Genomic DNA, 16670 nt, shown 5'->3' with positions numbered 1-16670 from the left:
TTAGCCAGGGTTGTTGCGAGGCGCTGTTGTGCGCACACAGCTGGTGGCAGTGCTTTCAAAGCCAGCAAGACTCCCCAAGCACGGAGAGCACGTGGGGAGGAGTTTGTAAGCGAGCGGTCTCACCTGGGAGGGAGTGCATGCACACTGAGTCACGACCGGGGTCACCATTGCCGAAGACCGGAGTTCAACCCGCCCCAGGCCGCGGTTGTGACACCAAACCTTCCTTTTCCCGTAGAAACTTGACTGCTTTGTAGGTTCCACGCTGTCGTGGAGAGGCTTCCTGGGCAGCCTGCACCAGTGTGGGGAGCACCTGTGGGGAGCACCTCAGGTCTCTTCCTTCGTGAGTGCGAGCCCGAGCCCGGGCGGGGGACTCGCCTGCACGCTCCAGCCACGAGGGAGCCGCTGCTAAAGAACCTGGCTTTCTTCGAGTGGTGCCGTCACAGCTGTGGGCGGATGGAGGCCGTGTTCCCGTTCACCTTGAGCCGCTTTCTGCTGTGAATTGTCACGCGTCCCGTCACCGCATTTATCGCTGGAGTCATCGGGACTGTCAGAATCAGTAAAACAATGTTTTAGGAAACCTGTTTTAAACCAAAAGGACGTTGAGTAGGCAGTGAACAACCAGAGAAGACACCAGATGAACCGCAGGAGGCTGCAAGGCGACGAGATGGCAAGTGAAACAGGTGAGGACGAGGTTCCCGGGTGAGGACGGACAAGCCCCGGCAGCGCCAGTTCCGCCCCGAAGCCCAGCCCTGGCGACTCCGACATCCCGCGTTTTTCAGAGGCAAGCAGCGAAGCAGCTCTCCCCGCGAGCTTCCCTGGGTTTGAGGCTGACGGGCGAGATCGTAAGAGAGCTGCAATGTGACAAGTGCGCGTGCCCGGGCCAGGAGGGGCACAGGCTCATCCGCCGTGCACTGCTGCCCACCTTCGGACCCTTGACTTGCTCCTGGCTTACAGGTGCACCTGACACGGCCCCCGCAGGACCAGGCTGGCCCGTGGAACTGTGCTGACACTGAATAGGAGACGCTTCGAGTCTCGGCAAGGGAGGGTGGCCCCCTGCACTTCCGGAAAGCTGCTCGTGGCGCGTGAGCTCTGCTGCCTCCCAGAGACTTCCGAATGTTTCCTGCTGTGCCAGAGGCAAGGATGCACAGCCAGGGCTTGTTCAAAGGGAAGGAGGCCCGGCTCCAGCGTGCATAGCCCACGGGCAGCCCCTCTCCGCTGTGTCCCCAGCTTCTGCAACTCCAGCCCATCTTCACCATGCAGGCCGAGCGCCAGGGGTGGGCAGAGCAGGGTGCACCTTACTCCTTGCTACAGCCCGAGAGGGAGCATGTGTTCCAGGCCGTAGGAGAAGCCGTCAGGGTATCGTTCGGCTGGGGCTGGGGGTGTCACTTCCTGAAGCCAGGGCTTAGGAAGCGCTGGCAGACTGTGTGATTGGCAGGTGCAGACCACGTTCTTGGGTCCCACCTGCTGTCATTCTCCCGCTAGAGGAGCCTGTCTCCACGGCATCTACAGAAAAACGTGTGATGACAACCTGCCCCTCTTGCTTACGCGCCCCACAAAGTAAAAGCAAATGTGAGGGCAGTGGGGATGGCTGGGGCGTCACCGGCTGCGGCTGCGGCTGCTCCTGCAGGGGCCAGAGCCTGCCCGGTGTGCACTTCACGCTGGGGTCTCTGGTGTCTGTGCTCCTGATCTTACAGAACAACAGTGCAGCGCCAGCGGCTGCTACTCCAGAGAAAGGGACTGGTGTCTCACAACTACCAAGCCGTCAGTGTAGCAATCCTGTATGCCTAGGAGGAAAAAATTGGCAACATTGGAGAAAGCAGCAGGCAAACCAGCAGCCACGCTGGAGAGTCACAGCCGGGAAGGAACGATCCCTCAGAACGACGAGGCAGAGAGTACAGATGCAAGAGGAGCTGCGTGGCACTGCCAGCTTCAGTGTGCTTCCACGAAGCGCACGCGGCACTCACCCCACAAGCACAGCGCGGCGCACTCGCCAGTCTTCGAACGTTTGATAGGATTCATATCACGTGCAGCGTTAAATTAGAGAGCAAGTACGTGTTTAGAGAAACCTCAAACACTTAGTGAATAGCATATTTCTAAATAACAAAGTTGGAATTACAAAGGAAATTAGAAGCTGTTTGAAACTGAATGAAGGGGCCAGCCGGCAATGTGGCTTACTTGGTTAATCCTCTGCCTGTGGTGCTGGCATCCCATGTGGGCGCTGGGTTCTAGTCCCAGTTGTTCCTCTTCCAGTCCAGCTCTCTGCTGTGGCCCGGGAAGGCAGTGGAGGATGGCCCAAGTACTTGGGCCCTGCACCCGCATAGGAGACCAGGAGAAGCACCTGGCTCCTGGCTTCAGATCGGCGCAGCGCCGGCTGTAGCGGCCATTTGCAGGGTGAACCAATGGAAGGAAGACCTTTCTCTCTGTCTCTCTCTCTCACTGTCTAACTCTGCCTGTCAAATTAAAAAAAAAAACTGAATGAAAATCAAAATAGAACAAGATTTGGGGATGCAGCTACACCAGCGCTTCCAGAGAAAGTTAAAATATGTCACATCAGAGAAACAGCTACTAGTAAAATAACAACAAACCCAAAGAAGGAGAGCAACAACAGCGGTAAGAACAGGAATGAAGAAACCCACGACAGAAGTGCAGGCTCAGTGAGAACCTCAAAGCACTTCCCTGAAACCAGACTGGGAAAGGGAGACCTCGATTCCAGCGTTGGAATGAGAGAAGGCTTGCGAATAGCATTGCGTAGACATTTAGGAAATGTGCATGTTATACAAACTTGAATGCTTAGATAAAATGGACACATCCCTTAAAAATACAACTTACCAGTACTGACACAGGCTTGAACAGCTCAGAGCCACACTGAGCGTTGTAGAGAAGGAGGCTCCAGTGGGTGGTGGCCATGGTGTAGACACTCAGACACTGGGGTTGTGGCGTTGGAAACAGCAGTGGGTGGTGCCCATGGTGTAGACAGACACTGGGGTTGTGATGGAGATGCAGTGGGCGCTGGCCGTGGTGTAGACATTTGTTCAGGTGAGTATTTCGAGAGCCTGCTGTGTTCTACAAAGGCGGTTGAAATGCTACAGTGGCTCTGGTACTAGGTTTCAAGAGGCAACCTGTATGGATACAAAGGCGTGAAATATTTTCAGATATAAGTAAGTACAATGTGGAAAATAAACCTGGCACATGACTGAGAGTGACAAACCAGGTGGCAAATTTCTGACGCCCATCAGAACTGGCCGTGTGGCAGCCGGGGACGCACATGCCAAGCACACAGTTGCCACCTCCGAAGCCTGGAGTCAGGAAAAACGGGTTTTCAGGGACAGAGGCTGGGGACGAATACTTTGAGAGAGACTCCCAGGTTGGGTTTCTCCTTAGTCTGATCCTTTTGTCCCATGTTAGATGGACAACAGGAGTGCAGTGTCCTGCACAGCCTTGTTGGTGTTCTGTTCTCGCCATCTCTCAGAAGGCAGACGCCTTCTGTGGTGTGAGGACGAGTGCACCTGTGCACCTGTCTGCCGTCTGCAGTGACGTCCTGCTCCCGACGCAGACTGGGCCTGGATGGTGGCTCTGTAGGGTGGCTTGAGCCGTCCCTGGAATCCCCTCCTGATCATTTCTTCACATAGCAAAACCTGTGAACAGCTGGCACCACCTTAATGCAGCGGGATGTGGATCCCTTCCATTCCTCAGGGAATAGTAGTGTAAGACGGCCTGAGGATGTAGGAGCCGTGTGCTCTGGGGGTGTAGGGGCCATGTGCCCCCAGGGACATAGGAGCCGTGTGCCCCGGGGTGTAGGGGCTGTGTGCCCCGGGGGATGTAGGAGCCGTGTGCCCCGGGGGACGTAGGGGCCGTGTGCCCCGGGGGTGTAGGGGCTGTGTGCCCCGGGGGTGTAGGGGCCGTGTGCCCCGGGGGTGTAGGGACCGTGTGAGTGTGGGTTTTCTGGCTAACTGTGATGTCTTTGGTTATTTGAAGTTGTTGTTTTGGAAGATGTTAAATGCACAGCTGAACACATAATGTATGTTTCTTCTGGATCTGAGATCCTCAAGCTATAGCCCTCAGATGTTAGCTGTGCAGACAGGGAGGAGAGCACCCGCCCAGCTTTGGGGGTGGAGCTGAGGGAAGGGAGGGCCCTCCTGGCCTTGTCTGACAGGTGCTCCCGACCCAGCCTCGGAGCAAATGCAGGGCCTGCCGGACTCCAGCTCCTCCCCGTGGACAGAGAGGTGTCCGTCTCCTGCAGACCCAGGGTCTGGGTTTCAGGTGTTCCTGGCCGGTCGTTGTTGGCCACGTGACAGGCCGGGCCTGGGACCGGAGGGAGTGACCGTGGAAGGCTTGCACGCCTGCCAGGCTGCCCTGCTGTCTCACCTGGGCTGCAGCCGAGGAGGGCTGCGAGCCGCTGAGCGTACACTTAGGTCAGGCGGAGGTGCCCCGGCCCCGTCTCGGGCTGCATTGCTGTAGACAAGTATTGGTTGTATTAGTGGCTGTAATGTTCTCTCTGGTTCAGCTTTGTTCTGCACTGCCAGTAAACCAAAACTTTAGGGGCCGGTGCAGAAGTGGCTTCAGATAATATTGAAAAGGGCTGATTTCCTTAGAAAGGACTCCGCCAGCCATCGAAAACCGCGTTTTTCAAAATCCACTGTTTGATGGAATCCCAGCAAAAGGCAGAGCGTCCTTCCTGCTTTTCCCTCGCGCCACCTGTGTTGGCCAAGGAGCCCCATGGTCAAGGAGCCGCTTGGGCGATTTTAATCCTTGGACTCAGGTGACGTTGAGAGCTCCAGTCACTAAGGAAGCCCCCAGCAGAGAATGTTCTGTGAGAGGGGATGGCGTGTCGGAGACCAGATGAAGTTAACAGCCTGCTATCCTAACGGGAGCTTTATCAACGGCAGCGGTGTGGCTCCTGGGGTCTGCTTTGCATTGCGTGGTTACAACGTGGGGAGCTTCGGAGTGCAGCCAGTTTGCGCGGCCTGCGAGCCTCGCGTTTGCTTCCTTCCTCTGCTGACCTGTCTTCACGCACCTGCTTGTCCCTTCTGCCAGAATCCAGCTCTTACAGGAGAACTTGGTGGGTGGACCCCCAAATAGGCTCTCACTCCAGGTTGGGGAACAGTGCACCCCCGGAAGGACCCTGCGCGGCCCCTCATGCACTGCATCTGCTGGGGGTCCTGACCCCAGCGGACGGTGAGGGTGCCAGGGTCTCCCACATCTCGCATCTCACTTTCCCGTGTCGATCGTGGTTGTGGCAGAGGGCTAAGGAGTGGCAGAATCCGCTGGCATCCAGAACATGCATGCTGTGTCTGTGTTTGGAACAGAACTCGCTAAGGCAGCCTGCATGGGCCCTGACGGCCGTGGCCTGCCTGGGCCTGGGCACTGACCGTCTTAGGCAAGGGCTCCGCGGCTGAGCTGCACAGTCAGGGACCTGAGTGAGAGGACCCCAGAGGCATGCGGCAAGGCGGTCCCTGTGCAGGCCCCGGTGCAGGAGGGGCCCCCATCCTCCTCCGGCCCAGGGACTCGGGGCAGCAGCAGGGACCAACCCCCTGCGAGGGCTGTGTATCTGCTGGCGCACAGGTCCCCAGGAAACCCGGGAAGAGGGGGAGTTCAGGGAGGAACGGTGTTGGCTGAGCAGGGAGGGCACTGGCCTGCCTCTGTGGCCGGCGCGTGATGTCCTCTCACCGTGCAGTTCCCAAGTGACCCTGGGGCATGAACTGTGGGTGTCAGTGACGCACACTGAGAGGTCCTCCCTGCTTCCAGCTTCTCCATAAAGTTGAGAAAGAATGAAAGAAATCACCGAGGCCAGCGCCGCGGCTCAACAGGCTAATCCTCCGCCTAGTGGCGCCAGCACACCGGGTTCTAGTCCCGGTCAGGGCGCCGGATTCGGTCCCAGTCGCCCCTCTTCCAGGCCAGCTCTCTGCTGTGGCCCGGGAGTGCAGTGGAGGATGGCCCAAGTGCTTGGGCCCTGCACCCCATGGGAGACCAGGAAAAGCACCTGGCTCCTGGCTTCGGATCAGCCTGGTGCGCCGGCCGCAGCGCGCCAGCCGTGGCGGCCATTGGAGGGTGAACCAACGGCAAAGGGAGACCTTTCTCTCTGTCTCTCTCTCTCTCACTGTCCACTCTGCCTGTCAAAAAAAATTATAAAAAAAAAAAAAGAATGAGAGAAATCACCGAACATCAGAAAACCAGGCAGCTCCCAAGCTGAGAAATGGAGGCAAGAATGTCATGTGCAGTACTCACCTCCTAACCCCTCCCAGCACTCACCTCCTAACCCCACACCCACACTCACCTCCTCACCCCACACAGCACTCACCTCCTAACCCCACACAGCACTCACCTCCTCACCCCACACCCACACTCACCTCCTCACCCCACACCCACACTCACCTCCTAACCCCACACCCACACTCACCTCCTCACCCCACACCCATACTCACCTCCTAACCCCACACCCACACTCACCTCCTCACCCCACACCCACACTCACCTCCTCACCCCACACCCACACTCACCTCCTCACCCCACACCCACACTCACCTCCTAACTCCACACAGCACTCACCTCCTCACCCCATACCCATACTCACCTCCTAACCCCTCCCAGCACTCACCTCCTCACCCCACACCCACACTCACCTCCTAACCCCTCCCAGCACTCACCTCCTCACCCCACACCCACACTCACCTCCTCACCCCACACCCACACTCACCTCCTAACCCCTCCCAGCACTCACCTCCTCACCCCACACCCAGCACTCACCTCCCAACCCAAAACCCACACTCACCTCCCAACCCCACACCCACACTCACCTCCTCACCCCACACCCACACCCACACTCACCTCCTAACCCCTCCCAGCAGGAGGGGAATCCCTGCCTGCCACTGCCATGTGCACCCCCACCCCCCATCAAGAGGGCAGGTCCTGACCTCCCGCTGCGGCTGGCTCTTTGCCCGGCTGGGCAATCCCTCCCACTGCCGCTCTTCCAGACCTCCGTGCTGGTCTGCGTGTGGCTGGCAGGATGAGCGCACAGGGGCACGGGTGCTGTCTCGGAAGACCAGGAGAGCTAACGGCTCCTGCTGCAGGGGAACCTGGGGAGATCAGCAGTGACCAGCAGGAGGGGTCTCCATGGTCCCCGGGAGCTGCTGCAGCAAATGCATCGTAGCCTGGCGCAGCCTGGCTGCTCAACGGCACGCGCCTGCGTCGCCCTGTTCTGGGGCTGGCACGTCCAGCACCGAGGAGCCGGCAGCCTTGGTGTCTGGCAGCGGATCTCCGTGTGCAGGCTGCGTCCTCACAGGGCGGAGAGGGAGCTGGGGGGTGGCTTGGGGTTGCCTTTGCCGGGGTGCTTCCCTCATGCCCTCATCGCCTCCCAAGGCCTCACTTTCCAACGGATGTCACTGCGTCTCCTGGTTCTGGGAGGCAGAGGGGACAGAAGCAGACGGGTGTTCAGTGCTGCCCGAGGAGTCACGCACGGCTGGCCTCAGCTAGAGCCGTTTTCCCAGCGCCGCCTCCGGCACGCAGTGGTTCGCACTGGGCCCGCAGGGGAAGCCTTCGCTCGGGGCTTTGGTCACTGACGGTTCCGTAGACGCTTCCGCTGGGAACTGCAGAGCTGCTCCTCCCTCGGCCGTCGGCCTGCGTGGCGTTGAAAGGCCCGGACTCGGCGTCAGACAAGGCCAGATCCCGTTTCTGCCACTGACTGGCCGTGTGGCCGGAGAGGGAGTCTTCCGTGCCTCAGTCTCTTGGCAGATAAGAGGGTAAAGTCGCCCCCTTGGGGGCAGCCACGAGACCGGGCCGGCTCCCTCGGCCCACGTTTCAGTCTCTGCACTGCTGGCCTTCACGGTGCTCTCTTGGAGTCTGCAAATCCATACGCGGAACCTTTGTGCTTCAGAGCCTGAGCGTAACGAGCTTCCTGCCCGCGCTCCTCCTCCTGCTGGATCTCGTCTGTGTTGCGTGGTCTCAGACAGACCCAGCCGAGCACCTGTGAAGCCTGTCGTCTTAGTTAACCGACTGGAGGTGGAGGCGCGGCTGAGAGCTGGGTGGTGTGTGTTAAACGTGGCACAGGTGTGATTAACTCCGGAGGAAGCGGGGTGGCCAGGTGGGGCCGACCTGGCAACGTCTCCCAGGCTTCCATGCTTCTGCAGATCTTGTACCGGGGAGCGAGCCAAGCTGTCTTTCAGTGAGCGAAACAGCTCTTCCAAACCAGGTGGACCAGAAACGCTCTCCTATGCCCTCCTCTAATTATCTCTTACTGCGTAGAAGCATGCCAGAATTCTGCATGGCATTGCTGTGGTACACATGTGCAGAGGGGTGAGCCCAGGGCCGTGGTACAGACGTGCACAGGAGTGAGCCCAGGGCTGTGGTGCAGACGTGCGCAGGAGTGATCCCAGGGCCGTGGTGCAGACGTGCGCAGGAGTGAGCCCAGGGCTGTGGTACAGACGTGTGCAGGAGTGAGCCCAGGGCCGTGGGGCAGACGTGCGCAGGACTGAGCCCAGGGCTGTGGTACAGACGTGTGCAGGAGTGAGCCCAGGGCCGTGGTGCAGACGTGCGCAGGACTGAGCCCAGGGCTGTGGTACAGACGTGTGCAGGAGTGAGCCCAGGGCTGTGGTACAGACGTGCGCAGGAGTGAGCCCAGGGCCGTGGGGCAGACGTGCGCAGGAGTGATCCCAGGGCCGTGGTGCAGACGTGTGCAGGAGTGAGCCCAGGGCTGTGGTACAGACGTGCAGGAGTGAGCCCAGGGCCGTGGGGCAGACGTGCGCAGGAGTGATCCCAGGGCCGTGGGGCAGATGTGTGCAGGAGTGAGCCCAGGGCTGTGGTGCAGACGTGCAGGAGTGAGCCCAGGGCCGTGGGGCAGACGTGCGCAGGAGTGATCCCAGGGCCGTGGGGCAGATGTGTGCAGGAGTGAGCCCAGGGCCGTGGTGCAGACGTGCGCAGGACTGAGCCCAGGGCTGTGGTACAGACGTGTGCAGGAGTGAGCCCAGGGCCATGGGGCAGATGTGTGCAGGACTGAGCCCAGGGCTGTGGTACAGATGTGCAGGAGTGAGCCCCGGGCCGTGGTGCAGATGTGTGCAGTTGAACCCATTGCATTGGTGCATCGTGCACCCCAGTGAGCCCGGGCACTGCTGATGCCCCCGGAAACACAAAGTCCCCAGACGGGTCCCAGGACCCTGACTATTCGACTGGGTAAGAGCTGCGGGTTGTCTGTCCTCTGCTGGACTGTGGACAGAGGAAGTAAGTGACGGTCTTCCTTGCTGGGTCCCCTGTGGTCCTACCCATGCAGCGCGGGCCCAGGGGCTCCTTGCTGACGCGTTGGAGGACAGATTCTCCCACTTAGCTCAAGAAGAGGCTGAGCAGTGTGGACTCGGACCATTACAGGCAGGCAGGCCACAGCACCGGCGTCCTCAGTTCATGACCTGGTAGACATCCACGCTGAAGGCTGAAGTCCAGGACCAGAGCAAGGCTTTGCACTTTCAGCGTTGCCATCAGCAGCCAGCGAGGATTGGAGAGGCTGGGCCATCGCGGTCCAGGTGCAGGCAAGGCCCAGCATCCTGCCCTGACAGGTCCAAGGCCAGGCTGGGCTCCTAGGTGCTGGACTCACCCCTCCACACCAGCTCCCAGGCCCAGAAGCCGCTTACACATTGCCAGTTTGGGCCAAAGCGCCGAGGCCTGGACAGAGTCTTGGTGATTTTTCCACAATCACATGACAGGGTTCTTCTTATCATTCAGTAAATGCACAGTCTTGACCATTTTAGATACATGGCTGTGCTCGCCGTGTGTGCCCTGCATCGGACAAATCTAGGACGTTTTCAGTGCGTGTCAATGAAACTTCATGCCTGCTCATCAGTGACACACACACAGCACACACACACCACACACAGCACACACAGCACACACAGCACACATACCACACACACAGCACGTACACACACACACACACACCCCGCCGTGTGCTGGCAGCCGCCACTGTGCTTCCCAGTGCCTCGTATTTGTAAGTGGAGTCCTTTCCCGGGTCCCACATCTCCACCTCGGGAGGACTGCTCCCTGGAGACTGGTTTCATTCCTGTGTTCTGTGATGTGTGCTTCTAAAAACACAGCCGTCTTCCCCAGGCTTTCTAGAGAGGCTTTGCACAGGTGAGCCCACGTCAGCCTACCACCTGGACACCCTCAGGCCCCCCGCCTCCGTGGGTCAGTGGGTGTCATCACGGGCTCCCTCGCGTGGCCGTCCTTGGGCCTGCAGGTTTCTTGCTCTCCCTGTGCAGCTGCCCCCGCCGTCCACAGCGTCGGTTCTGCCTCACTTCTCCGACAAGGCGGTTCCGTGGGCAGTCTTCTCTGGAGGCCTGGGACATCATGTGTGCTTTCTGCTCCTCTCACGCCTCCCCAGGGCTGAGCCGTGAGCCAGGCTTCCTCCAAGCCCATGGGCGGTGCCAGCCTCTCTCCACGGCACTGCCCGGTCCCAGGTGCCACAACCTGCCTCTGGGCTCTCCTTTCTCAGTGGCCCCAGCGTCTGGAGGGTGCCAGCTGCTTGGCCTTCAGGCAGGCCCCTGCAAAGCCAGGACGCCGGACAGGTGTTCTGTCCTTCTCTCCCTCCCGAGAGAGAAGGCCTGGACTGGGGCTCTTCCCATTTGCTGAGCTGAGGTGGTACAGGGGCATTGCTGGCACAGGCGAGGTGAAGTGGCTCTCTTACCTCTCAGGATGCCTGTTCTTGGCTCCGAGCCTGCCTGGGATGCTGTGGCCTCACTGGTTTCTAGGGTTCTCATAGATGCGTTCGGCACTGTGAATTGTTGCTAGGTCAGGGTCGCTGTGGGGAGTGTGTCTGGGGTCCCTCTGTTCCCATCTTGCTCACTCCTCCTGTGCAAGGATTCTTAAAATCAGGATAGCAATTTTAGAATCCAGCGTCTTTGCTCTGAATTGAACATACTCTTCAGAAATTACAGTAAATGTATTAAAAACTCAAAGGATGAGAAAAGTAAATGCATGAAAAAAAATTACAAGATTGTTTTAAGAAGTTTAACTTTTAAATAGCCAAAACCAGCCTTTGTACTCGTCTGAAGGCAGAGGGATTAATTTAGCTGATCATGGCTCATCACTCTGATGGAACAACAGACAGATATTTTAAAAACTCTCTCTCTCTCTCCCCCCCCACACCCCCTCTCCCTCCCTCTCCATCTGTGTCCCTCTCTTGCTCTGTAACTTTCAAATAAATAAATCTTTAAGAAAGTTTACATTTTGCTAAGAGAGTAGGTATTAGTGTTCTTACCACAAAATAAGAAAAAGCAGACGGCAGCTTGATCTATAGGTGTGTAAATAGTTTGATGGTGGTGACAACTTCCCAGTGCACAATACATCACATTGTCCGGTTGTACAGCCACATCTCTACAATGTGTGTGTGAATCAATGATACTTTGGTGTTTGCCGATTATGCCTCAGTGAAGCAGAAAAAAATATGAAAGGAAATACCTAAAAAATCTCCCCTCCCAACATGCCATGAAAACGAGTAATGGGTTTTTATAAATCCACCGTGAGGAAGAGGAAGGGAGACACAGCAATGGCGATTGCCAGTAGACAGCAGACACCTTGGAAGCCCCAAGAGAGAAGTCCCTGACACCTGACTGCCGTGGGAGAGGCCAGCAGGAGGCAGCAAAACCCCTCAAGGCTCAGGAACGTGCCCACCAGGGGGCCTTCAGCTGCACCCCTGCCCAGCAGTCAGGGCCAGGCGCCCAGCCCAGAAGCAGGGAACCAAGGGACCCTGACTGGCTGCGCCTGCGACAGGAGAGAGACTTCAGGTTCTCAGGGCCTCAGAAGTCCTCCTGGTGCACAGCCTGACCAGAAAGCTGCTGGAATGACTCAGAGACGTTTCAAAATGGAGGAAAGATGGATGACCCTGGAAACAAGGGAGGACGAGGAGACAGGGCTCAGGGGAGGCGGGTAAGCCAGAGACCATGTGTGAGCACACTCGGCGTTCAGCTGAGCAGCGGATTCTTGAAGAACGCTTCTGCCTGACACACTGCAGTGTCTGCTGTAGCCTTTGTCCTGGGGAGTCCGTTCCAAGCCCCCAGGGGAGCTGGCGTGTCCTGTGCTGTCCCATACAAACCATCTATGATAAAGTAAGAAGTTACTGATAAGTAAGAATAGTGCCGTTACAACGACGTACTGACAGTTGCCAGCGTCACTGCTTGCTATTGAACTCTGCGGCCGTCATCAATAAAGTAAGGGTGACTCGAGCGCAGCTCTGGGTCGCTGACAGGGAGCTGATAGGAGTGACCAGCGGGAGGGGCAGATGCCAGGACAAGGGGTGGCTCCTGTCCCAGGACGGTGTGGGATCCCATCACACTACAAGGAATGGAACGCAGTTGCCACCTGTGTGAATCATTTACGGAACTTCCCGTTGATCACAATGACCACAGGTCACTGAAACGGCAGAAAGCAAGGGCACTGGTAAGGGTGAACTTCCGAAGACCTGAGCAGCGAGTTAATACGAATGCAACGAACTCTTGTGCTATGATTTTGGGGAAAATGAGTGTGTGAGAGAGAGAGAGAGAGAGAGAGAGAGAGACAGACAGACAGACAGACAGACACTGAGATTAGATCCCCATCTCCTGGAGAAACCCAGCATCTAACGTGGAAAAATCAAATAGCACAATAAGCTTGTGATCTAGAAACACCGAGTCGATGCTAAAAGAAAGGAGGGTTGGAAGTGGCCGCTGCTGCAGTGCAGGTGCTGGGCCGGCTCTGTCCTGACCCCAGGCTCTGGGGGGCAGCTGGCTGTTACTGCGTATGTTGAATGCACAGTGCACGCGACTTCAGACACGCGGGGCACGATTATCATGTTTCAGCAGAAGGAGGGAAAAGCATGAACAGCTAGTGGTGTGGGCTGACCGCACTCCCTGCAGAACACTCGGGCTCAGAAATGTTGAGGGTTTTGTAGTTCTCCAGGTCCTGGAATATTTGTGTAGACCCCGCCCCCCAGCCGCATCCGCGATGCCTGCGATGCTGTGCTTGGATCATGGACCTGTAAGCTGCGGTTCCCGCTGAGGGAACACAGCAGGGCGACCGTCGGCTGCCTTTCTGTGCGCTGTGGCTTCTGCAGTGAGCGCATTACTGAGCACCCACACGCGTCTGCATGCACGCACCAAGTCCCAGGCCCTGCCCAGGAAGGGGCGTTTTCCTCCTGCGGTCGTGAGGTTTTGTCCAGGCCTGGCGCAGCCGGTGTCAGTAACCAAAGAGCACCTGGATCCGACGGAGGCGGGCGGTGTTGGTCGGCCTCCCCTGCAGGCTGGGCCTGGAAAGGTCAGGGAACCCTGGTCCTGGGGTGCGAGGCGTGCTGGCCCCCTGTCGGTGCCGGCTGGTGCCCTGACTTGAACCCGCAGGGACGAATGACGCCTGGCTAAGCCTTACCCAGAGCCGTCCAATGGCCGAGAACTCTGGCTGACCTGAGGCAGGGAGAGGGTACCTGGGCCCCCCATTTCGCCCAGCTGTGACCCTCAGGGCTGGGGGTCTCCTCTGCCTTGGCCTCCGAGCAGGGTGGCAGATCTCTGGCTGCAAGGCCGCCTTCCCGGGGCCAGCCCCAGGCCTCCCAGTCCCTTCTCGGCGCCCCTCTTGGAGTTCCAGGAGGAATTTCCATGTCACCTTTCCTTAAAAGCGAGGGGACTCCTCGCGGGTGCGCTCCAGAAGGCTGACCACGGGCCCCGGGAAGCCAGCCCCGCCAGATGCCAGCCTGCCCAGGGCGCCCCTGGAACTGGAGACCCCACGTTCCGCCAGGTGCACCGCCGGGAGCCGGAACCCCTCCCCGAACCACTCTCAAGGCGCTGTCTCCTGTTTCTCCTTGCTTCGTAGGTGTCTCTGGGGTCGCAGATGGATTTGCAGAAGAAGAAGCGGCGGGCGCCAGCGCCCCCTCCGCCCCAGCCGCCGCCGCCCAGCCCCCTGGTCCCTTCGCGCACTGAGGACTCGGAGGAGAAAAGGAAGAGCGCAGTGGGTGAGTGGTGCGCATGCGCAGCGAGGGCGCGCACCTGCCGTTTGTGCTTACAGTGCCAGGGGTGCACCTGCTCTTAACCTGGCCGCGCCTGCGGCCCTAACGACACTAACCCGGGGAGAGAGAGGCTGGAAATACTCAGCTGCTGGTGGGCGATGTGTCTGCTCCTGGAGCGGGGAGGGCGGGGAAAGCCCAGACGTTTGCGTGTGAGAAGTAGCAGCTGGAGGTGGTGCCCACGGTCCTGAGAGAGCGCAGCCCCCGTGGGGCTGATGCCCGTGGAGCACACCCAGCCCCAAACCTCCAATCAGAAGTGCCCCAAACTCCAAACTCCCAAGTAGACAGTTCCACACCACGGAGCTTGGATTCATGCAGAAATTTAAGTAAACCGTTGTGTAAAATCACCTTCAGGCGATGTATATAGGTCCTCAAGAAACGAAAATGAAAGCTGTATTGAGATTTGGCTCATTGTGTATATGCAGAGATTCCAAAATCAGGGAAAAAAGATCTGAAATCTAAGACACGTGTGGTCCTAAGCATTTTGGCTAAGGAACACTCAGCCGGGAGGAGCCGGCATGAGCGGGGTGTTGCACCGCCCCACACCCCTGGTTCAGACGCCTCCGTCTGTGTGGCCAGGATCCCGACATCCCAAGAGAAGGGGGAGCCCTGGGAAGGAGGCCCCGGGCTCAGGAGCGGGCGTTTAGTTACGTTGCAGTCCTTCACCTTGATTGTTTCACTTCCGTGGGAGCAAACACGTCTGCAGGGAGGGCTTGGGGCGGGGCAGCCTGGCAGCCGCAGGCTCCTGGTTCTGAGTGTGCACCGAGCTCCTTCCCCCCAGGCCCTCGTGCACCTAGGCACCCTGAGTTTGCCCTTTGACTTAATGTCTGCAACCCCGGAAGGGAATAGTGGGTGCATCGTCCGCACCTAAGGCTTCAGTTGTCCCAGGGAGCACTCCTCCCGTCCACGGAGGGTCTGTGCCTGTGCCGTGTGACGGCGCTCGCCCGGGCTCGCCAGCAGCACCTCTGGGCGCATCCTGCCTGGTCCGTGCTCCAAGGGAGGACACGATGCTCTCGTCTTGGGAAGTCAGCGTGTTCCCACGTACAGAGAGCCGTCGCCAAGAGAAGGGATACATGGCTGCAGCTGCCGAGAAGAGACTCTGGTCTTTTATCTTTATTAATAACCTGGTAAAGGACATGGAGTGTGGGCCCTGTTAGCTACCAGAAGTTTCTACGCTGCAAAGCCTGAAGACAGGGTTTTTTAAAAGAAATAGCTCAGTCAGCGTAGCCTGCGACCCCGGCAATCCCTGTCATTTGTCACACTGAGCCACTGCCTTTCCAAGATCTGGTCAGCACCAGAAAGTCCTTCGCAAATACAAACGGCAGCGTGTCTCCAGTGACGGCACAGAGGAGGGCTGGGGGCTGCTCCAGGCAGGCGCTCAGCGGCGCAGGGCCCAGCTCGCGTCCCACTGAAAACTTGCCCGGGGCACTGAGGGAGGTGCACGGAGCGAATGGGCCGGGGAGAGAGAGGCCTCGTGTCTGGTTCCCCTGTCTGCAGCCGTCAGTGCGGTAGGGAAAGCAGAAGGCGGTGGCTGAGCAGCAGCCCCGTGAGCCTGGGGCGACCAGTGTGGGCAGCTGGAGCTCCTTTTGTGTTACCTGGGCGGAGCTGCGGAGGGAGCTGCGAGCCTTCGTGTGGCTGTGCCTGCCAGAAGCAAATGGCCACCGGGCAGGGTTCCCAAACGGGACACCGTGGATGTGAGAGTGGAAGCTCCAGTGTGGTTGGGCCAGGTGCTGGCTCCTGTTGGCCTCGGTGTTGGATGCGGTGGGGCTGGGTGCAGACCGAGGCTGGACAGGGCATGCAGCGCGGGGGTTCCTGGGGAGTGAGGTTGAAGTTCGCGTTGGAAGCCGCTGGAGTTGGTGCTGGACGTGGGTGCACCTGCTGCGAGGTGAGTGACACTGTACTCTGCATTGCAGCACAGGGAATCTTGGAATCTTGTGGCTTGACTTCTGAAACCACTTCCCGTTGATTCCACGTAGGTGTCGGACGGCAGGTGCCACAGAAGCCTCCCAGGGGCACTGCTCGAGGCCCACCCCAGTTAGTGCTGCCCCCACCCCCACCCTACCCGCCTCCTGACACAGATGCGGCAGAGCCTCTCGGCTTTCCCGGGGAAGGCGCTGGTTCCGAGGCCTCGGACCTGAGACCCAAACGTACGTGTCCGTGCCGGCTGTGTGTTGGCCGTCTGCCGCGAGCCTGGTTTCCACACTTCTCTGTTCTCTCCTGTGTCTGTGCCACTCCTTCTGTGCTGCTCTCTCAACGCTCAGTGCAGTGCCCGGGCACAGAGCAGGCATCTGAACGATGCCGCCCGTGGGCCGTCAGGACTCAGCCGCAGGTGCACCGTACAAGGGGTGGGTGGGGACCCTGTGGAGAGGGGGCTCCTCCTCCTCCCGTCCGTCTCGCCCTCGGTGTGTCCGGAGAGCGGCGGCTGCTCGGCCCGGCTGCGCTGTGGTCTCCAGGCAGGCTCGCTCACACAGGCCGGTGAGGGCTGTGCTCACGAGCCTGGAGCTCTCCACCTGTCAGTCCGTCTCTGCGCTGCGTGGTCAGTAGCCAAGCCTTGGTGCCGAGATAGCAGCGAGGGAGACAGCTTTGGGCTAGGGTTGGGGTCCAGCAGCCGCGGAGTTGCGGCCTGCTTTTGCCTGTTTCTCAGCCCACCCTGTCCGAGATGGACCTT

At 59.0% G+C, this 16670-nt stretch overlaps 1 protein-coding gene across 13 annotated transcripts in view; it reads left to right on the top strand.

The window, feature by feature from the left end:
• COBL (cordon-bleu WH2 repeat protein) overlaps positions 1-16670 on the top strand; it is a 184953-nt gene that overhangs the window by 121130 nt on the left and 47153 nt on the right. For 8 of the 13 annotated variants that reach the window (XM_051853148.2, XM_051853142.2, XM_051853141.2 and 5 more), the window contains 2 exons: positions 13813-13951; positions 15979-16149. In XM_051853148.2, the coding sequence (XP_051709108.2) occupies positions 13813-13951; positions 15979-16149 (310 nt within the window). The remainder of the gene's footprint in view (positions 1-13812; positions 13952-15978; positions 16150-16670) is intronic. The other 5 variants (XM_051853149.2, XM_051853146.2, XM_051853143.2 and 2 more) reach the window with 1 other exon arrangement.

This window comes from Oryctolagus cuniculus, chromosome 16, assembly GCF_964237555.1.
Source record: "Oryctolagus cuniculus chromosome 16, mOryCun1.1, whole genome shotgun sequence".
Taxonomy (NCBI): Eukaryota; Metazoa; Chordata; class Mammalia; order Lagomorpha; family Leporidae; genus Oryctolagus; species Oryctolagus cuniculus.
This window is presented reverse-complemented; position numbering and strand designations above follow the sequence as displayed.